The 22,039-nt window shown below is 49.9% G+C and overlaps 1 protein-coding gene across 1 annotated transcript in view; it reads right to left on the bottom strand.

Moving 5' to 3' along the window:
• IRAG2 (inositol 1,4,5-triphosphate receptor associated 2) overlaps window positions 1-22,039 on the bottom strand; it is an 89,446-nt gene that overhangs the window by 40,802 nt on the left and 26,605 nt on the right. The window contains exons 11-19 of the mRNA XM_060245938.1: window positions 21,607-21,663; window positions 13,751-13,810; window positions 11,887-11,951; window positions 11,671-11,770; window positions 9,537-9,650; window positions 7,304-7,405; window positions 5,724-5,887; window positions 3,008-3,122; window positions 708-870 (exon numbers count right to left, since the gene is read on the bottom strand). Coding sequence (XP_060101921.1) covers window positions 708-870; window positions 3,008-3,122; window positions 5,724-5,887; window positions 7,304-7,405; window positions 9,537-9,650; window positions 11,671-11,770; window positions 11,887-11,951; window positions 13,751-13,810; window positions 21,607-21,663 — 940 coding nt within the window. The remainder of the gene's footprint in view (window positions 1-707; window positions 871-3,007; window positions 3,123-5,723; window positions 5,888-7,303; window positions 7,406-9,536; window positions 9,651-11,670; window positions 11,771-11,886; window positions 11,952-13,750; window positions 13,811-21,606; window positions 21,664-22,039) is intronic.

Below are 22,039 nucleotides of genomic sequence, written 5' to 3'. Positions count from 1 at the left end.
TGGAGATCAGAGGAGGCCTCCAGGTCCCATCTGGAGGTGGCAGCTCTACACCCAACAGCAGCACTGGAGAAAAGGGGGTGTTTCTTGCTCCCAGGCAATCTGATTTTGGCATTGAAGCGTGCCTCCAATCAGGCCTTGAATTCAGCAGGAGCTCCCCGAAGCGCAGCTCCTGAACCTTTCTGATGCCCCCCTTCTCCTCCCCACCTACCTACCTTGTCCATTGAATAGTAGGTGCAGCTGCATAACAATCCCTGGATAAGGAAAGCAGGCAGCCCTCCAGCCAGCCACCAGGAGCTTTGCCACACCCCCAGCAGCCCTCATTAACCCCTGGAGAAGCCCACGCCACCCTTTCTCCACTTCTTATGTGATTTTGGGCAGTGGGTGGCTTGCTGGCCTTTTGACTGGGGAGGCCAGCCCAGGAGAGCCCCAGGTGAGTGAGGCCTGCTTGGGCTGGCTGGATCTCTAGTGAGCCCAAGCAGGCCTCGCTTGCCCGGGGCTCTCCTTTCTTGCGTCAGCTTGCTTTTGGCTGAGGGGGTGGCGGCAGCATAAGCTAATGAGTCATGCCAATGAGCTCCACCACTTATTTTTGTACAAAAGGACCCCTGCCTCCGGTGTGAAATTCAGAAACAGATTAAGCATTGCAGCCCTCTGAAGTTCGGGAACCGCTGCTTCGGCACTCGAGGGGATTGCCAACGTGGTGCACTTACCACTCTGGCCTTTTGCGTTCTCTTCCAGCGCCGGGCAAGCATGTGCCAAGCTGAAGTTGGCAGTCCGGAGCTCTCTTTGCTCAGCGATGCTCTCTTCTAGCCTCTTCTGCCAAGCCGCTGCTCGCTCGGCGGAGGCCCGAAGGTCGCTTTCTTGGTCCTTTTCCTGAGCAAAGCAGAGAGGCGTAAGGGTTCAAATAGCCCCTTTGGCACTGGGAGGGCATGCAAATGAAACCAAGCACATCTGCACGCCATCCGGAAGCTGCAGACACCGGGCAAGCTTCTGCATTTTTGACACTTTGCCGGTTCGGACTGTTTCTCGAGTCAGATGTGTGCCAAGCAGTCACTTTCCTGCGCAGGGTGCTTCCACCCCCCCACTGACTTCCTCTGCAGACAGAGTTTTGCAACTCTCAGAGGTGCAGGCGAGTTTCTGCTTTTCGCACAGGATGTGAAAGGGCAAGGCTGCCTCTCCCCAGCGGCCGTAAAGCTCCGGCTTGTTCCCCTACCCCTAAGAAGGGCAGAAAAGGGGTGACCGATATACAGGGCTTTTTTTTGTAGCAGGAACTCCCTTTTTTTGTAGCAGGAACACACCCCTGATGTAGCCAATCTTCTAAGTTAGGGGTGGCCAACAGTAGCTCTCCAGATGTTTTTTTTTGGCCTACAACTCCCATCAAACCCAGGCCTTGACCATGCTGGCTGGGGCTGATGGGAGTTGTAGGCAAGAAAAAAATCTGGAGAGCTACCGTTGGCCACCCCTGCTCTAAATCAGCAAGGAAAAGGGGGTAGCCAGCGTGTAGGCACAGGAAAGAACCGCTGACTATGACCACTAAAACAAAGCAGTAGACAAGTGCACCTTTAAGACCAACTAAGTTTTATCCAGAACGTAAGCTTTCGTATGCTGTTAAGCAGACTTCATCAGACAAGTGGGAACGGAAGCAGCGATTCTTAATAGAAGTGGGCAGTGTGGAATCATGGGAATGTTTTTAGCAGATTAAAAGAATCACAAATAGGGATCTGTGTGTGTTGAAAAAACACTGGAGGGTGACAAAAAGCAGACGGCTGTCGTAGGTGCGGGTGCCATAAATCTAGGTAGCGTTCTGGCTTTGTTAGTTTAAATAGAGGGCATGGTTTCTCAAGAGATTATAACATCCATACAGTTTGCCGTAGGATGGGTTGGTATATGCCAGGGGTAGGGAACGTTGGCTCTCCAGATGTTTTTTTTGCCTACAACTCCCATCAGCCCCAGCCAGCATGGCCAATAGCTGAGGCTGATGGGAGTTGTAGGCAAAAAACATCTGGAGAGCCAACGTTCCCTACCCCTGGTATATGCAAGAAGGCAAACAGCCAATATCCCCCATTTGAGTATGTCAATACAAAAAAACAAAATTTGTATTGGCATACTCAAATTGGCGGATATTGGCTGTTTGTCTTCTTGCATATACCAACCCATCATATGAACATATGAAGCTGCCTTATACTGAATCAGACCCTCGGTCCATCAAAGTCAGTACTGTCTACTCAGACTGGCAGCGGCTCTCCAGAGTCTCAAGCTGAGGATTTTCACGCCTACTTGCCTGGACCCTTTTTGGAGATGCCAGGGATTGAACCTGGGACCTTCTGCTTCCCAAGCAGATGCTCTACCACTGAGCCACCATCCCTCCTATAGAAAACTGCAGAGGAAGCCATGTTGGATCAGGTCAATGGCCCCTCCAGTCCAACACTGTGTCACATAGTGGCCAAAAAACCCCCAGGCGCCATCAGGAGGTCCATCAGTGGGGCCAGGACACTAGAAGCCCTCCCACTGTTGCCCCCCCCCCCTCCAAGCACCAAGAATACAGAGCATCACTGCCCCAGACAGAGAGTTCCATCAAGAAGAAGAAGAAGACTGGAGATTTATACCCAGCCCTTCTCTCTGAATCAGAGTCTCAGAGCGGCTTACAGTCTCCTGTATCTCCTCCCCCCCCCAACAGACACCCCGTGAGGTAAGTGGGGCTGAGAGAGCTCTGACAGCAGCTGCCCTTTCAAGGACAACTCCTGGGAGAGCTGTGGCTGACCCAAGGCCATTCCAGCAAGTGCAAGTGGAGGATCCCAGATAAGAGCCCGTGCACTTAACCAAAGTGGCTCTCTCTCTGAGGCCGTAGACCTCTAAATACTACTTGTTGAAAGCAACTATAGAGGGAGGATTTGGGCCTCTGTGCCCCGCTCGGAGGCCTCTGCAGCGCCGTCTGGTTTGCTACAACGCCAAACAGGATGCTGGAGTCAACGGACCACTGGTTTGATCCATTATGGCGGGCCTGACGTACCTTCTGGCTAGTGTCCTCCAGCTGCTTAGTCAGCTCTTGGAGCGTCGATCGCAGGAGGTCCCCTTCTCCAACAGCCTCTCCTTGCAGCTGCCTGGCAGATTCCAGCTCATGCTGTCTAGAAGAGGTCGGGTAAGAGCCGATGGTTACACACACAAGGCATTTAAGGGGCTTCGGCTTCTAAGCTTGCTAAGCACCCTTCACTGACATTTGCTTGCTTTATCCCAAAAGCCAGGCTTCTGAGACACGCAAAGCCTAAAAAAAAAAATGGTTTCTTCCCATTTACTCTGCTGGTAGGGATGCCAATCTCCAGGTAGGGCCTGGGGATCTCCTGGAATTACAGCTCATCTCCAGACTACAGTGATCAGCTCCCCAGGAGAAAGTGGATGTTTTGGAGGGGAGGCCTGATGGCATGGTACCCCACGGAGGTCCCTGCCCTCCCCAGGCTCCACCCCCAAATCTCCAGGAGTTTTCCAACCTGCAGTTGGCAGCCCTATGCTCCTGCATCCCCAGTGGTCAGTGGGGCTGGCAAACCAACCCCCCCCCCTAAAAAAATATCTGGAAGTACAAATACCAGGAAGGGGCTGTGCCTGAGTGGCAAAGCATCTGCTCGGCTCGCAGAAGGTCCCAGGTTCAATCCCCCGCATCTCCAGTTAGAAGGGCCAAGTGCTAGGTGATGCGAAAGACCTCAGCCTGAGACCCTGGAAAATCACTCCTAGTCTAAGTAGACAGGGCGCTTTTTTTGTAGCAGGAACTCATTTGCATACTAGGCTGCACCCCTCTGATGTAGCCAATCCTCCTGGAACTTACAGTAGGCCCTGTAAGGAGAGCCCTGTAAGGAATTCTAGCAGGACCTCCTTTGCCTATTAGGCCACACACCCCTGATGTAGCCAATCCTCCTGGAGCTCTCAGTAGGCCCTGTACGAAGAGCCCTGTAAGGAATTCTAGCAGGACCTCCTTTGCCTATTAGGCCACACACCCCTGATATAGCCAATCCTCCTGGAGCTTACAGCAGGCCCTGTACGAAGAGCCCTGTAAGGAATTCTAGCAGGACCTCCTTTGCCTATTAGGCCCTGCCCCCCTGATATAGCCAATCCTCCTGGAGCTTACAGCAGGCCCTGTACGAAGAGCCCTGTAAGGAATTCCAGCAGGACCTCCTTTGCATATTAGGCCACACCCCCTGATGTAGCCAATCCTCCTGGAGCTTACAGTAGGCCCTGTATGAAGAGCCCTGTAAGGAATTCTAGCAAGACCTCCTTTGCATATTAGGCCCCGCCCCCTGATGTAGCCAATCCTCCTGGAGCTTCCAGCAGGCCTTGTACGAAGAGCCCTGTAAGGAATTCTAGCAGGACCTCCTTTGCCTATTAGGCCACACCCCCTGATGTAGCCAATCCTCCTGGAGCTTACAGCAGGCCTTGTACGAAGAGCCCTGTAAGGAATTCTAGCAGGACCTCCTTTGCCTATTAGGCCACACCCCCTGATGTAGCCAATCCTCCTGGAGCTTACAGCAGGCCCTGTATGAAGAGCCCTGTAAGGAATTCTAGCAGGAACTCCTTTGCATATTAGGCCACACCCCCTGATGTAGCCAATCCTCCTGGAGCTTACAGCAGGCCCTGTACGAAGAGCCCTGTAAGGAATTCTAGCAGGACCTGCTTTGCCTATTAGGCCCTGCCCCCCTGATATAGCCAATCCTCCTGGAGCTTACAGCAGGCCCTGTACGAAGAGCCCTGTAAGGAATTCCAGCAGGACCTCCTTTGCATATTAGGCCACACCCCCTGATGTAGCCAATCCTCCTGGAGCTTACAGTAGGCCCTGTACGAAGAGCCCTGTAAGCTCTTGGAGGATTGGCTACATCAGGGATGTGTGGCCTAATATGCAAAGGAGTCCCTGCTACAAAAAAAGGCCTGGTAACAAGTCTCCACAAACATCAGGGAAATGAAAAGCAGGGCCTCCTCATAATGTGGATCTGAAATTAACACTAAATTTTTCAAAGCACGCACCTCTAATGTGCGTCTTTTGCTGCTACTGTGGATGGAAGCTGCACAGAATTGTCCTGGTGTGGAAGCAATCCTGGTTTATCCTTTCAAGGAGGGAAAACCTCCGCCTTTCAGCATTCACGAATAACAGTCTCAAATTGATCCAGTCCCTTTCCTTCCTTTCCCTTGGACCAATGAGAAGCGTACTTTTGCCAACTGAATTCTCAGGCCTGCAACCAATCTACATTTCCCATGATCCTTTGGGAAAGGGGGAAGACATGACAGTTGAGAATGAAACCAATACAGGTTTGAAGAGATCCAGTCCCTTCCCTTCCCTTGGACCAATGAGAAGCGTACTTTTGCTAACTGAATTCTCAGACCTGCAACCAATCTACATTTCCCATGATCCTTTGGGAAAGGGGGAAGACATGACAGTTGAGAATAAAACCAATACAGGTTTGAAGGGATCCATTCTCTTCCCTTCCCGTGGAACAATGAGAAGCGTACTTTTGGCAACTGAATTCTCAAGCCTGAACCAATCTACATTTCCCAGGATACTTTGGGAAAGGGGGAAGACATGACAGTTGGGAATGAAACCAATTCGGGTTTGAAGGAAACAGTGACGAGTCAGGCAACGTGTTCAGAAAAAGATGAAGACAGACAAGTCTTCAGTTCCTTTGTCGTCCCCTCGATGGAGGCAATGTCCCCAGCCCCACACGGTGCCCATGACAAGTAAAAAATACCTCAGGGACAGCTCTTTTTTCAAATGCAGCTGCTCGGTTCTCATTCGCTTCAGGTTTCCCGCCATCTTCAGCAGCTCCTTGTCCAAGGATTCCTTCTGTGCTTCCAAGAGACTGAGTTTCTGAAGCCAGAGAGCTTTCTTTTTTGCCAGGTCTTCTCTGAGAGCCTATATGAACATCAGAATTGCCAGGCTGGGTGAAACAAAGAAGTTTCTCTCATCCACTCTCTCATAGCTGGTACAGATATCAAGTGGATGATGCCATGACCTGGATGGTCCAGGCTAGCCTGATGGTATCAGACCTCAGAAGCCAAGCAGGGTAAGCCCTGGTTAGTACTCTGATGTGAGACTGCCAAGGAATTCCAGGGATTTTGGCCACTGTGTGACACAGCGTATTAGATTGGATGGGCTGCTGGCCTGATCCAACATGGCTTCTCTTATGTTCTTATGGCCCTGCTGGTGGACCTCCTGATGGTGCCTGGGATTTGGCCACTGTGTGACAGAGTTTTGGACTGGATGGGTCACTGGCCTGATCCAACATGGCTTCTCTTATGTTCTTATGGCCCTGCTGGTGGACCTCCTGATGGTGCCTGGGTTTTGGCCACTGTGTGACAGAGTTTTGGACTGGATGGGTTATTGGTCTGATCCAACATGGCTTCTCTTATGTTCTTATGGCCCTGCTGGTGGACCTCCTGAGGGCACTTGGGTTTTGGCCACTGTGTGACACAGAGTGTTGAACTGGATGGGTCACTGGCCTGATCCAACATGGCTTCTCTTATGTTCTTATGGCCCTGCTGGGGGACCTCCTGATGGCCCCTGGGTTTTGGCCACTGTGTGACACAGTGTTGGATGGGATGGGCCATTGGCTTGATCCAACATGGCTTCTCTTCTGTTCTGTGTATATTCTTAGGTAACATTGCAAAAGAAGGAAGAGACAGGGTGGGAACGTCAGCAGCAAGCAATATGAGAACTGCTGGATATGGATGCTGTCTCTGCCCACTACCACATTGCACCAACAGGTACTCGCTTGCCATCCAAGATAAGAACATAAGAGGAGCCATGTTGGATCAGGCCAATGGCCCATCTAGTCCAATACTCTGTGTCACACAGTGGTCAAAAAACCCAGGTGCCATCAGTGTATCCAGGACACTAGAAGTCCTCCCACTGTTGCCCCTCCAAGCAGCAAGAATACAGAGCATCACTGCCCCAGACAGAGAGTTCCAACAATATGCTGTGGCTAATAGCCACTGATGGACCTCTGCTCCATATGTTTATCCAATCCCCCCTTGAAGCTGTCTATGCTTGTAGCCGCCACCACCTCCTGTGGCAATTAATTCCATGTGTTAATCATTCTTTGGATGAAGGACTTCTTTTTATCCGTTCTAAACCCAACTGCTCAGTAATTTCATTGAATGCCAACGAGTTCCTGTATTGTGAGAAAGGGAGAAAAGGACTTCTTTCTCTACCTTCTCTATCTTGTAAACCTCAATCATGTCAACCCTCAGTTGACTTTTCTTCAAGTTACAGAGCCCCAAGCAAATATCCGAAGGGCACCTCCAAGTAGTTCAAAGGGAAAACACATACCTCAAGCTTCTTCTCGAAGGCCTCTGGCCTGTTTGTCTCCAGGTCCTCGGTCTGCAGCAGCTGAAGCCCTGCTAATTCCTCCAACTGGGAGAGTTCTTCTTGCTGCAGGGAAGAGACCACACTTCTTTTCAGGGCTCAGCCTTCAGGCGTACCCAGATGTCAGGCATGCCACACATGTGCGGAGCCATCAGTTATGAACTGCCAGGCCTCATTTTGAGCAGGAGCTCACAGGAGCGGAGCTCTGGAACCTCTAAATGCTATTGTGCTCTTTCAGCCAGTTTGGTGTAGTGGTTAAGTGCACGGACTCTTATCTGGGAGAACCGGGTTTGATTCCCCACTCCTCCACTTGCACCTGCTGGAATGGCCTTGGGTCAGCCATAGCTCTCTTATCTGGGAGAACCGGGTTTGATTCCCCACTCCTCCACTTGCAGCTGCTGGAATGGCCTTGGGTCAGCCAGAGCTCTCTTATCTGGGAGAACCCAGTTGCCCTTTTCTGGAGAAAGTCCAGAAAAGAGCAACTAGAATGATTAAAGGGCTGGAACACTTTCCCTATGAAGAAAGGTTGAAACGCTTGGGACTCTTTAGCTTGGAGAAACGTCGACTGCGGGGTGACATGATAGAGGTTTACAAGATAATGCATGGGATGGAGAAAGTAGAGAAAGAAGTACTTTTCTCCCTTTCTCACAATACAAGAACTTGTGGGCATTCGATGAATTGCTGAGCAGACAGGTTAAAACGGATAAAAGGAAGTACTTCTTCACCCGAAGGGTGATTAACATGTGGAATTCACTGCCACAGGAGGTGGTGGCGGCCACAAGCATAGCCACCTTCAAGAGGGGTTTAGATAAAAATATGAAGCAGATGTCCATCAGTGGCTATTAGCCACAGTGTGTGTGTGTATATATATATATAATTTTTTTTTGCCACTGTGTGACACAGAGTGTTGGACTGGATGGGCCATTGGCCTGATCTAACATGGCTTCTCTTATGTTCTTATGTTCTTAACCGGGTTTGATACCCCACTCCTCCACTTGCACCTGCTAGCATGGCCTTGGGTCAGCCATAGCTCTCGCAGGAGTTGTCCTTGAAAAAGCAGCTGCTGTGAGAGCCCTCTCAGCCTCACCTACCTCACAGGGTGTCTGTTGTGGGGGAGGAAGGTAAAGGAGATTGTGAGCTGCTCTGAGTCTCTGAGATACAGAGTGGAGGGCGGGATGTAAATCAAATATCCTTCTCCTCCTCCTTCTTCTTCCTTAAACCCCTTCCCCAAATACTTGCTTCTGGGTTCAATCGTTCAAACCCCCTTTGGAAATTTTGCCGAACTCTAAGATTTGACAAATTTTCTAAAGTTTTTCCCACACACACAAAAAGGGGAAAATAGCCAAAATATATAAGGCATGAATCTTTGTCATGCCCCTGTGGCCACATAGGAGAAAGGAACTTAAAAAGTCTGATGGGAGTAAGGTTTGATGATGACAATTCTAATTCAAGAAGCCTTTGAAGGTAGATGCTGAGCTGATAGAATTTAGTATGCCTTCTGGTGATGTCAGGGAGTGTGTGGCATCTGCAAATGAGTTGTACCAACGAGATCTGGCACCTCTTTTTCTATGAAATGACCCCTGCAAATTGCACATGGAATCCAATTCCCCCGTCAGCCTCCCCAACAAGTCTGTCGGTGAGGTTGCCAGCCTCCAGGTGCTAGCTGGAGATCACCTGGGATTACAGTTGGTTTCCAGAGCATAGCAATCAGTTCCCCAGAGAAAACAGTTGCATTGGAGAGTAGACTGTATGTGAAGAAGAGGAAGAGGGAAAGGAAGAAAAGGAAGAAGAAGAGGAGGAGAAGAAAGAAGAGGAAGAAGAATAAGAGGAGGAGGAGATTGGATTTATACCCCACCCTTAAGCTGGACATAAAACGATGTAATATCAAATCGACCACTAGAGGGAGCAAAGCGCATGTAGAACAGGGGTGGCCAAAGGTAGCTCTCCAGATGTTTTTTGCCTACGACTCCCATCAGCCCCAGCCAGCATGGCCAATGGCTGGGGCTGATGGGAGTTGAAGGCACAAAACATCTGGAGAGCTACCGTTGGTCACTCCTAATGTAGAACAGAACCCTACCCTCATCTTAAAGCAACAGTAACCTTCAACTGAGAAAAATTAGAATACAGAAGAGCTTCAAGCTTAGGAAAACGGGAAGTCAACTTCACCCAATATTCCCACTACCAATATTTTCCATACCAGTGTTCGGATGGTGACCTTGAATTTCTCTCCTACTTGCTCTGGCCCTTGCAGGAGTAGCAAGACTTCACTTTCCAGAGATTCGTCCGGTGCTGTCCATTCAACCCCAGTGTTCTTCAAAACACACAAACAAAAAACACATTGCATGGTATGAGCAACTCCCAACACTGGTCAGCTCTATCTGGATGTAAATATCTGTTCCCTAGCTGGTTCTGAAGGTTCTGTTTAAGCAGCGGTTGGATGAACACTTGTCGGGGATGCTCTAGGCCAGGGGTGTCAAACATGCGACCCCGAGCAACTGGCTGTCATCTGCTTCCTTCTCTCTCTCTCTCTCGCTTCCTTCTGCATCTCAGCTTGCTTTGCCAGGCTTGCTGAATTGCATAGGAGCTACAGAGCAAAACCTCTATTTTCTCCATTGGCTGAGACTCCTTCCCTGGGGGAGGAAGAGAGGGAGGGATAGCTTGCTTTGCCAGGCTCTCTCAATCGCACAGCAGAGCTACTGAGTCAAGCCTCTCTTCCTTCTATTGACTGAGACTTCTCCCCACCCTGGTCCCCTGGGGATGCAAGGCAAGAACCAGAGCTTCCTTCGCCCAGTTCCCTCGATCCCATGGGAGAAATACAAAGAGGATGAGCTTTAGTATAGACATAATAACAATTTATGTAAAGAAAGCATTGTAGAAGTAAGCTTGTCTTTTTTGAAAGTATTTTTGTGCAGAATAAGGTCCAAATGTATTGTGCTTTCTATCTCCCCTATCCCGCACCCTTACTCTTTTTGAAAATAATAAAACTTTTTGAAAAAGAAAATGAGGAATACAAAGAAAGCACCTTTAAGACCAACAAGCGCTAATGTTTTAAGCATTTAAGGTTTTTTAAAAAAAACCTTTGAGTTTGTCTGTGTCCTTTATCAAGTTTATATCTCTGCTACCTAATCTTAAATAGGTACACACATGGGCTGGCTCGGCATGACCCGGCCTGACAAGGTCTCGTTTATGTCAGATCTGGCCCTCCTAACAAATTTTATTATTTATTTGGTTCACTTATATTCTGCTCTTTCCCTAGGGTTGCCAATCCCCAGGTGGGGGCAGAGGATCCCCCGGTTTGGAGGCCCTCCCCCCGCTTCAGGGTTGTCAGAAAGCGGGAGGAGGGAAATGTCTGCTGGGCACTCCATTATTCCCTATGGAGATTTATTCCCATAGAAAATAATGGAGAATTGATCCGCAGGTATCTGGGGCTCTGGGAGAGCTGTTTTTTGAGGTAGAGGCACCAAATTTTCAGTATAGCATCTAGTGCCTCTCCCCAAAATATCCCCCAAGTTTCAAAACGATTGGATCAGGGGGTCCAATTCTATGAGCCCCAAAAGAAGGTGCCCCTATCCTTCATGATTTCCTATGGAAGGAAGGCATTGAAAAGGTGATGGCCCTTTCAATGTGATGGCCAGAACTCCCTTTGGAGTTCAATGATGCTTGTCACGGCCTTGATCTTGGCTCCACCCCCAATGTCTCCTGACTCCACCCCCAGAGTCTCCTGGCTCCACCCCCAAAGTCCCCAGATATTTCTTAAATTGGACTTGGCAACCCTACCTTTCCTAGACGGGCTCAGGGCGGATCGCATTCAGATAAAAACCAGTCACATATAATAAAATCAACAAAACCAATAAATACAATTTAAAACAACAGCATTACTCAGCTTGAGTCTGACAGCGTGAGTTTGACACCCCTCCTCTAGGCTGATCCTGCATTGAGCAGGGGGTTGGACTAGATCAGGGGCGGGGAACAGTGGCTCTCCAGATGTTTTTTTGCCTACAACTCCCATCAGCCCCAGCCAGTATGGCCAACGGCTGGGGCTGATGGGCGTTGTACGCAAAAAACATCTGGAGAGCCACTGTTCCCCGCCCCTGGACTAGATGGCCTGAATGGCCCCCTTCCAACTCTGTGATTGTATGAGTCTATGTACCTTGAGCAGATACAGATCAACAGGACCAGGGACGAATTGACTTCCTGAGGTCTGAATTCTGGCCTCTTTTGAAGCCAAGAATCCGTACGGAAGGAAGGGACCACCTGTGCTAGGGACAGAGCATTTTTCTCCAGGCCGGTTGGCAACCCTCCATCCCCCACCTTGCCCTCCTGCTGCTTACCTCTGACTCCTGCGCGAGCTCCAGTTCGCAGTGCAGTGATGTGGTCCCCTCGAAGTCGCCGCTGTCGAACTTGTATATCAAAGGGAAGCTTATGCCATTTCTGGGAGGGGAAAGTTTGAAAAGCACTTATGAAAGTGGAAACACGGATTCCTTCCCCTTCCCCGCACCCCCCCCCCCCCCCATGCAAGATACCGAGACCCAAAGAGACAGACTCACGAGATCAGCTCTTGTTGCATCTGCTGTATGTTGCTCACCAATTTACTTTTCTCCGCACGCAGAGTCTAGAAAATGGGAGCAAGGAGTTAAGAGCATTAGGAGAGCCCTGCTGGATCAGATGAGTTGTCCTCCTAAGTCCATCATCCTGTCTCACATGGCCAGGGGTGGAATTGTAGCAGAAGCTCCTTGGCATATTAGGCCACACACCCCCTGACATAGCCAATCCTCCATGAGCTTACAAAAAAGAGCCTTGTAAGCTCTTGGAGGATTGGCTACACCAGGGGTGTGTGGCCTAATATGCAAAGGAGCTCCTGCTAGAATTCCACCCCTGCGCATGGCCAATCAAATCCTCTGAAGGGTCAACAATAGGGCATAGAGGCTGAGGCCTTCCCCTGATAAGAACATAAGAAGAGGCCTACTGGATCAGACCCGTGGTCTGTCTAGTCCATCATCCTGTCTCACACAGTGAGACAATTCCTTTGGACGGCCAACAACAGGGCATAAAGGCTGAGGCCTTCCCTTGATGTTGCCTCCTGGCTCTGGGTTCTCTGTGGAGGTTCGCCTCAGTCACCACGGCTAGCAGCCACCGATAGACTTCTCAATGAATCTATCTATCTAATCTCCTCTGAAAGCTGTTTATTCCTGTGACCAGTGTTCCCTCTAAGCTGCAGAGTCTTGTGAGCAAAAATTCTACTTTGTGAGCGACTGGCATTAAAGTTGTGAGCGACAGCATCAATCATTGCGCTCTGGGGTCATCCTTCCTGAGCTAAGACGAACATCTGTGAGCTGGAGGCTAAAAATCTGTGAGCTCGCTCACGCTAACTCAGCTTAGAGGGAACGCTGGCTGCGACCGTCACTACGTCCTCTGATAGCTAATTCCACATTTTAATCCCTCTCTGTGGAAAGTAATAGTTCTTTTTGCCCTTTCCTGGACCTACAGCTTCATCGGATGCCCTTGAGTTCTAGTCTTTTGGGAGAGGGAGAAAAAAAATTATTTTTTGTCAACTCTCTCTACCCCGTGCATAATTTTATAAACTCTATCGTGTCCCCCCCCGCTTCGTTTCCTAAACTGAAAAGTCCCAGATTCTTCAACCTTTCCTCAGAGGGAAGGTGCTCCAAGCCCCTAACCATCTGGGTTGATCCTCCTCTGTACTTTCCCCAGCTCTGCAATGTCTTTTTAGAGATATGGTGGCCACAGACCAATACTGTACACAGGCAGAACTGTCTCCCTTTATGTATTTGCTGTGTTATGTATTGCACCTCACTGAGTTCTTGTTGCCTGAGCTTGAGACAGGCACTCCTTGCAAACCAGGATCCTGAAGCCTGGAAGAACTGGCCAATCAGGATGTAGGCATGTAACAACTTGTAACCAAGAGATGCAAATGAAGAATTCTGGAGTGCGCCAACATGAGTAACTGTTGCCTGCTAGGGGTTGACCATGTGGCCAGAGTGTATATAATGAGTGAAGTTCCTGAGCTGCTTGTGACTGTTTCTTCTTCCAATAAAGTGTTCTTGGTTGATTCAGAGCTGGCTGAACTCACTTTACAATATTGGCAACGAGGATGGGATATGCTTGGGTATGCAGCCCCGAGAACCAGCTGAATCCCTGAGCTGAATGGCTTGCTGGCAAGGAAGTGTCGCCTTGGCCAACTGGCACGCAGTCACCCGATGCAATTGTCAAAGTGGCTGCCGAGGGCCACTTCGAGACATTTGACGCTTCATCTGAAGACTGGAACTCCTGCGTTGCCAGGTTCCAGTTCTACCTCACTGCAAACGAAATCACTGATGCTGCACTGCCCACAGCACAGACCTATACTGTACACAGACAGGAGACCTGGCCGTTACGTATTACGACGTCACTCACCTCTACTACAGTAGCATATTCTTTAAGAGTCGACTTCAGCTCTTGGATGTCCAAGTCCTTCTGCAAAATATCAGAAGCATAAACCTGAAAGGTCCTGGAGGATATTCAGGGAGGTGGTTGAATACATCCTGCCCCCACCCCCCTGACTGCTGGTATTCCAAGAAGTTCTCCCATCCAAGAACTTGCCAGAGACAGCCCTGATTCAGCTGTGTTATGTATTGCATCTCACTGGGTTCTTGTTGCCTGAGCTTGAGACAGGCACTCCTTGCAAACCAGGATCCTGAAGCCTGGAAGAACTGGCCAATCAGGATGCTAGGCATGTAACAAGAGATGCAAATGAAGGATTCAAGTCCTTCTGCATGTAGGATGCTTTTGCCTGGGCTAGTTCAGCATATTTTTCACCTAGCCCTGTGTTCTATTTGGGAGCAACAATGGGAACCACATTGGCTAGTCATCTTTGCTTAGGGTTGCCAAGACCGACTCAAGAAATATCTGGGAACTTTGGGGGTGGAGCCAGGAGACTTTGGGGGGTGGAGCCAGGAGACTTCAGGAGACTTTGGGGGTGGGGCCAGGATCAAAGGTGTAACAAGCACGATTGAACTCCAAAAGGAGTTCTGGCCACCACATTTAAATTAAATAATGGAGGATAGGGGCACCTTCTTTGGGGGCTCACAGAATTGGACCCCCTGCTCCAACCTTTTCGGGGGAGGGCCTCCAAACTGGGGGATCCCCTCCTCCCAACTGAGGATTGGCAGCCCTATCTTTGCCCAGCCTGACCTACCTCAGAGGGTTGTTGCAAAGACAAAATGAGGAAAGGAGAACTTTGCATGCCATCCTGGGGGAAGGATGGGACAGAAGCAGGCCTCAGATTCAGCAGGAGCTCACAGGAGCACAGTTCCTGAACCTTTCTGAGGGATCCCTCTCCTCCTCCCCACCTGCCTACCTTGTCCACTGAATAGGAGGTGCAGCTGCATAACAATCCCTGGATTAGGAGAGCAGGCAGCCAGCCAGCCACCAGGGGCTTTGCCACACCCCCAGCAGCCCTCATTAACCCCTGGAGAAGCCCACGCCACCCTTTCTCCACTTCTTATGAGATTTTGGGCAGCGGGTGGGTTGTTGGCCTTTTGATTGGGGGGGGGGCAGGAAAGCCCCAGGCGAGTGAGCCCTGCTTGGGCTGGCTGGATCTCTAGCCAGCTCAAGCAGGCCTTGCTTGCCTGGGGCTTTCCTATCTTGCATCGGGTTGCTTTTGGCTGGGGGGGGGCAGTGGCATATGCTAATGAGTTATGCTAATGACTCCCCTTATTTTTCTACAAAACAACCCCTGGACAGAAGTGTACTAGGCGAACACTGAAAGCAACAGAGAGAGACAAGGTGCAAGAGGGGACGGGACTTACTTCTCTTTACCCGCACACCGCATTTTCATACCCTCTACCCCCGCCATGGTCTCATGTCACTTCTAGTTCAGCCCTGGCATGCAAAGTTTGATCTTCCGAACAGAACAGGACACAACAAGAGTTCCTACCCAAGGCCAGGGAGCTGTTTTGCATGATTCAAATTCACCGCAGCGGTTTGGAGCAATGCAAAACCAATGCCAAGGGAAGGGCTCAGAAGGAGTCTCAGAGTGGCTCGCAATCTCCTTCCCCTTCCCACAACAGACACCCTGTGAGGTAGGTGGGAGCTCTGACTGAAACTGCTCTTGAGCAGGACAGTTGCGAGAGAGCGATGACTGACCCGAGGGCACTCCAGCAGTTGCGTGTTGAGGAGTGGGGAATCAAACCCAGTTCTCCCAGGTAAGAGTCCACACACTTAACCATTACACCAAACTGGCTCTATGGGGAAGTTTGATGCAAATTTGGTGTCTCTACCTCAAAAAACTACTCCTCTCCCCCAGGGCTCCAGATAACCGCAGATCAATTCTCCATTATACCCTATGGCAGGGGTGGCCGATGGTAGCTCTCCAGATGTTTTTTGCCTACAACTCCCATCAGCCCCAGTTATTGGCCATGCTGGCTGGGGCTGATGGGAGTTGCAGGCAAAAAACATCTCGAGAGCTACCATTGGCCACCCCTGCCCTATGGGAATAGGTCTCCATAGGGAATAATGGAGTGTTCAGCAGAAATCTCACCCCCCTCGCTTTCTGATGACCCTGAAGAAGAAGAAGAAGATATTGGATTTATATCCCGCCCTCCACTCCAAAGAGTCTCAGAGCGGCTCACAATCTCCTTTACCTCCCCCCCCCCACAACAGACACCCTGTGAGGTAGATGAAGATATTGGATTTATATCCTGCCCTTCACTCCGAAGAGTCTCAGAGCGGCTCACAATCTCCTTTACCTTCCTCTCCCACAACAGACACCCTGTGAGGTAGATGAAGATACTGGATTTATATCCCGCCCTCCACTCCGAAGAGTCTCAGAGCGGCTCACAATCTCCTTTACCTTCCCACCCCCCACAACAGACACCCTGTGAGGTAGATGAAGATATTGGATTTATATCCCGCCCTCCACTCCGAAGAGTCTCAGAGCGGCTCACAATCTCCTTTACCTCCCCCCCTCCACAACAGACACCCTGTGAGGTAGATGAAGATACTGGATTTATATCCCGCCCTCCACTCCGAAGAGTCTCAGAGCGGCTCACAATCTCCTTTACCTTCCCACCCCCCACAACAGACACCCTGTGAGGTAGATGAAGATATTGGATTTATATCCCGCCCTCCACTCTGAAGAGACTCAGAGCGGCTCACAATCTCCTTTACCTTCCCACCCCCCACAACAGACACCCTGTGAGGTAGATGAAGATACTGGATTTATATCCCGCCCTCCACTCCGAAGAGTCTCAGAGCGGCTCACAATCTCCTTTACCTCCCCCCCCCCCACAACAGACACCCTGTGAAATGGGTGGGGCTGAGAGAGCTCTCACAGTAGCTGCCCTTTCAAGGACAACCTCTGCCAGAGCTATGGCTGACCCAAGGCCATGCTAGCAGGTGCAAGTGGAGGAGTGGGGAATCAAACCCGGTTCTCCCAGATAAGAGTCCGCACACTTAACCGCTATGCCATACTGGCTCTCCAGAAGAGGGGGGGGGGGTGGCCTCCAAACTGGCGGATCCCCTGCTCCCACCTGGGGATTAGGCAACCAACAGAGACTTGCGAAAAAATGGAGCAGGGAACAAGGTATACACCTCCGCGAAAAACCAGCCTCAAAAAAAAAAAAATAATACAAATATTTATAACTATAGAAACCAAGCATATAAAGCAAAATTAATCATGAAATAGTCAAAGACTATTCACACTCAAGTCTCTTTACAGGCAAATTAACGCCAAGAAGATGAGAAGAGCAGTCCAAGTCGTGGCAAAGGCAGGTTCTTCCAGGGAGTCCAACGCTCCAGGACGTCTTCATGGATTTTAAAGACGAAATAATCCAGTGCAGCAGGGCACAAGAAACGCCAACAGGGCCGTACTTGATCCCCCGTTTCACTAACAAGCTTCTATGAGCTTTGGAAAACCATCATACATTTTACAATCAGAGCTTCAAAGATCTTAACAACAACGTAGAAGCTTGTAAAGGGACTTGAGTGCGCACGTGGCCTTTTGTCTATTTCATGATTAATTTCGCTTTATATGCTTGGTTTCTATATTTATAAATGTCTGTATTATTTGTTATATTTTTTCGAGGCTGGTTTTTCGCGGAAGCGTATACCTCGTTCCCTGCCCCACCTGGGGACTGACAACCCTACTATGCTACCCCAAACTATTGCTGGGGGTGGACCCCTGAAAAGCATTCCCGGTTCTTCCATCGGTTGGCTTGCTCCTTCCCGTGGATTGCACTGCTTGCGTTCAGCAGACAGCGCAGGTCCCTTCTCTGCCTCCTGTTTGCAGTGCAGGAGTTCACAACGCAGCTGCAAGACAGATGCAAAGGGCTGCCAGCCTCCAGGTGGTATAAGCAACAGAAGTTAAACAACTACTGTGATAGTAAACAAGGAATATAGTAACCATTTTTTTAAAAAAAACTCACATATATTTTAATGCTCAACATTTAAAAATTTACAAACTTCATGTCACAATAAATTTCCATTCATATATTTCATATTGTAAATTAGGCATACGTCATGTTTTAATAGAGGTCCAACATTAACAGCTGTTACTTCTGAAAAAAACATAGAAAGGCATTACTCCTGAGGAAGTCTACTGATGAAATGGGCCTATATCCGGGTGCTCATAGACCTTTTTTGTAATATGGAAATGTTAATATCGGACCTCTTTTATAACATGAAGCATACCTACTTTACAATATGAAACATGACTTTTTTTGCAATATGGAAATGTTAATATTGGACCTTATATTCCTTGTTTACGATCACAGTAGTTGTTTAACTTCTATTGCTTATCCCATTTACCGTGATCCCCCTTTTTTCTGTTACATAACGTCCAGGAGGGGCCTGGAGACCTCGTGGAATCACAGCTGATTTCCGGAGGGCATCCTATCCCGCTGAGGCCCCTCCCCCCTACAAACCCCACCTGAACCCAGGCTGTACCCCCCCACCCCCACAAACCACCATGAATTCCCCAACCCGGAGCTGGCAACTTTACGGCATCAATATCGCCCCAAATCCTGCAGCCACCCAAATCCTGCAAAGGTCTACTGAACAACGCACTACCTGCTCCCCCCCAACCACACCACACACCCAGCGACCAATTTACATGTGATTTCCAAAAAAAAAATCATGCTTACTTGACAAAGGCCAGAAAGCGCCCAGATTGCCTCAACTGGTGGGGGAGGGAGGGTTTATCTTTGAAACGGCAATTTAGCTCTCCTCTGGTGTTGCCCACCCCAACCGCTATGTCGAAGCGTTTACGAGAAATGCACCCACCAATTTTCTCTTAAGATGTCAAAAGCAGGAATAACCAAACCTCCTCCTCCAGCTACTGAAATAGAACCGACTCTGCATAGACTGCGATGCAAACTTTTGTTCCAGCCCGCTAGATCGCTGCAGACGGGTGCTGTATTACCTTGGACACACAGCAGTTCAAGGAAGCTTGGATATAATCCTCACTTGATTAACTGCTACTCTCCCATGTCCTAGTGAAAGGGGGAGCTCCTCACATTCCTTCAAAACATGCCCCAATGTGTGTTGGGTACTAGGACACAGAAAGACAGACCCTGCTCGTGTAACTCATTGCAGCCTGAAGTTCCAGCTCAGTGGCGCTTTTAAGACCAAAGAAGTTTAATTCTGGGGATAAGCATCTGTGCGCATGCACGCTTCGTCAGACACAGGAAGAAGATGAAGGATTGCAGATTTATACCCCGCCCTTCTCGCTGAATCAGAGTCTCAGAGCGGCTCACAATCTCCTTTACCTTCCTCCCCCACAACAGACACCCTGTGAGGTAGATGAAGATATTGGATTTATATCCCGCCCTCCACTCCAAAGAGTCTCAGAGCGGCTCACAATCTCCTTTACCTTCCTCCCCCACAACAGACACCCTGTGAGGTAGATGAAGATACTGGATTTATATCTCGCCCTCCACTCCAAAGAGTCTCAGAGCGGCTCACAATCTCCTTTACCTTCCTCCTCCACAACAGACACCCTGTGAGGTAGATGAAGATACTGGATTTATATCTCGCCCTCCACTCCAAAGAGTCTCAGAGCGGCTCACAATCTCCTTTACCTTCCTCCTCCACAACAGACACCCTGTGAGGTAGATGAAGATATTGGATTTATATCTCGCCCTCCACTCCAAAGAGTCTCAGAGCGGCTCACTATCTCCTTTACCTTCCTCCCCCACAAGTCACCCTGTGAGGTGGGTGGGGCTGAGAGGACTCTCACAGCAGCTGCCCTTTCAAGGACAACCTCTGCCAGAGCTATGGCTGACCCAAGGCCATGCTAGCAGGTGCAAGTGGAGGAGCGGGGAATCAAACCCGGTTCTCCCAGATAAGAGTCCGCACACTTCACCACTACACCAAACTGGCTCTCACATGCATGCACACAAAAGCTTATACCCAGAGTTAAACTTTGAACCTCTCCTGGGCACTTCATTATACTCTATGGACCCTCTGGGGGACCCTGTTTTTTGAGCTAAGGGTACCAAATTTTCAGCCTAGGCTCTACTTCAAAAAACAGCCACCCCAAAGCCCCAGATATCCATGGATCAATTCTTCATTATAACCTATGGGGACTGGTCTCCACAGGATATAATGGAGTGCCCAGCTCCAAAGCATTCAAATCTCCCTCCTCCCTCTTTCTGATAACCCTGAAGCGGGGGGTGGGGTGGGGAGGAGGAGAAGATGATGACGATGACGACGATATTAGATTTATATCCTGGGTGGGGCTGAGGGAGCTCTCACAGAAGCTGCCCTTTGATGATGATATTGGATTTATATCCCGCCCTCCACTCCAAAGAGCCTCAGAGCGGCTCACAATCTCCTTTACCTTCCTCCCCCACAACAGACACCCTGTGAGGTGGGTGGGGCTGGAGAGGGCTCTCACAGCAGCTGCCCTTTAAGGACAACCTCTGCCAGAGCTATAGCTGACTCAAGGCCATTCCAACAGGTGCAAGTGGAGGAGTGGGGAATCAAACCTGGTTCTCCCAGATAAGAGTCCGCACACTTAACCACTACACCAAACTGGCTTTCAAAGACAACTCCTAGGAGAGCAATGGCTGACCCCAGGCCATTCCAGCAGCTGCAAGTGGAGGAGTGGGGAATCAAACCCTAGTAACACCACACATGTGGGCCGCCCTAGTAACACCACACATTAAGTTAGCACCGGTTCTCCCAGATAAGAGTCCACACATTTAACCACTATGCCAAACTGCCTCTCAAAACCAGGGGATCCCCTGCCCCCAACCCAAGTTGGCAGGCACCATGGCGCCCATGGACGCCACGTTGTGGACCCCTGTCCTATGCCTTGTCAAGGTGAACTCACTTTGGACCATAAAAGTGCTGGTTCCTGGCCCCAAATTAAATTGCAGACTGACCTGTTGGGCACCCAAGCTTGCTTCTAACTCCCTCCCAGCGTCAACAGCTTCAAGGGAAGGGGAGTGTTATTAAACAAAACTGTGCAGGGAAGGGAAGGGTTAAATCCCACCCTCCCTCCCTCCCTCCTCACCAGAACATCCACAGCTACCACTTAGCTCCGGAAAAAAGAGCCAATCGTAGGCCTCTCGGTGTCTCATCTGCTTTGACCCTTGACACAAGTTCCACCTTTCTCCCAGGTGTCCTCTGAGCTGGAATTTGTAACCAGAGAGTAGCAAAAACCTCAACAAGAACTTGGCAAAAAGACAGCGCTCCCTGCTTTTGGACTGCCAGGGGAATCGCACCATCTACAGCTGGCAAGGAGATACTGCAGAACTGAGTGAGAATGACAAGTGAGCAAAACGTGTGAACCATCCACTCTTAGGGAGGCTAAAAAGCCCCACCAAGTCCCACCTACTTTCTAAAAACAATTGGCAGGCACCAAGAAAGGTGTAGGCCAGGGTGGCCAACGGTAGCTCTCCAGATGTTTTTTTGCCTACAACTCCCATCAGCCCCAGCCAGCATGGCCAATGGCTAGGGCTGATGGGAGTTGTAGGCAAAAAAACATCTGGAGAGCTACTGTTGGCCACCCCTGGTGCAGGCTGGTGCCATGTTAGGGACCCCTGGAGTAGAAGCATGCGGGGCATTCAAAAGGAAAAACAGCTAGTATGATATGTACTGAGTTTTCCTCACTTGCTCTGTTCCCCTCCTGATAAAGAGAAACTGCCAACGCAAGCTCATACTCCCTTTGCATTGGGAAGTCGACCATATATTCTAATGTTCATATTCCTACAGGGGTTTTTTTTTTCCTCCTGGGGAAAATGGGACCCCTGCAGAGAATCACTAACCTTTAGGAGGGAGGCATCCTTATTCATCAGAGTATTTTCACATATGTGCACCTGCAACTGGAAAGAAAGGGGGTGGGGGTTGTTAGATGCGCACCCAACCTTGGCACAGCATCAGTTATTTTGAAGGACCGCCAATGACCGGCAGTCATGACCAAGCTGCCAATCCAAATACTCTCTGTGTAAAAGGAGGGCGGAGATAGCCAGGCCCGTAGCTACAGGGGGGTCGGGAGCCACGCCACACTATTAAAAAAAACCCCTCCCCTATTAGGGCCCCTCCATTGGAAGGCTTCCAGGACCAGCGAGAGAGCATGGGAGAGTGGCAGAGAACGAGAGAGGGGGGCAGCAAGAGAGAGAACGGGGGAGTGGCAAAGGGAGAGCAGCCGGGGGGGGGGAGCAGCAGAGAGAGTGAGAGGGGGGGCAGCGCATGAGAGAG

Source organism: Heteronotia binoei, chromosome 8 (genome assembly GCF_032191835.1).
Source record: "Heteronotia binoei isolate CCM8104 ecotype False Entrance Well chromosome 8, APGP_CSIRO_Hbin_v1, whole genome shotgun sequence".
In the NCBI taxonomy this organism is placed as follows: domain Eukaryota; kingdom Metazoa; phylum Chordata; class Lepidosauria; order Squamata; family Gekkonidae; genus Heteronotia; species Heteronotia binoei.
This window is presented reverse-complemented; position numbering and strand designations above follow the sequence as displayed.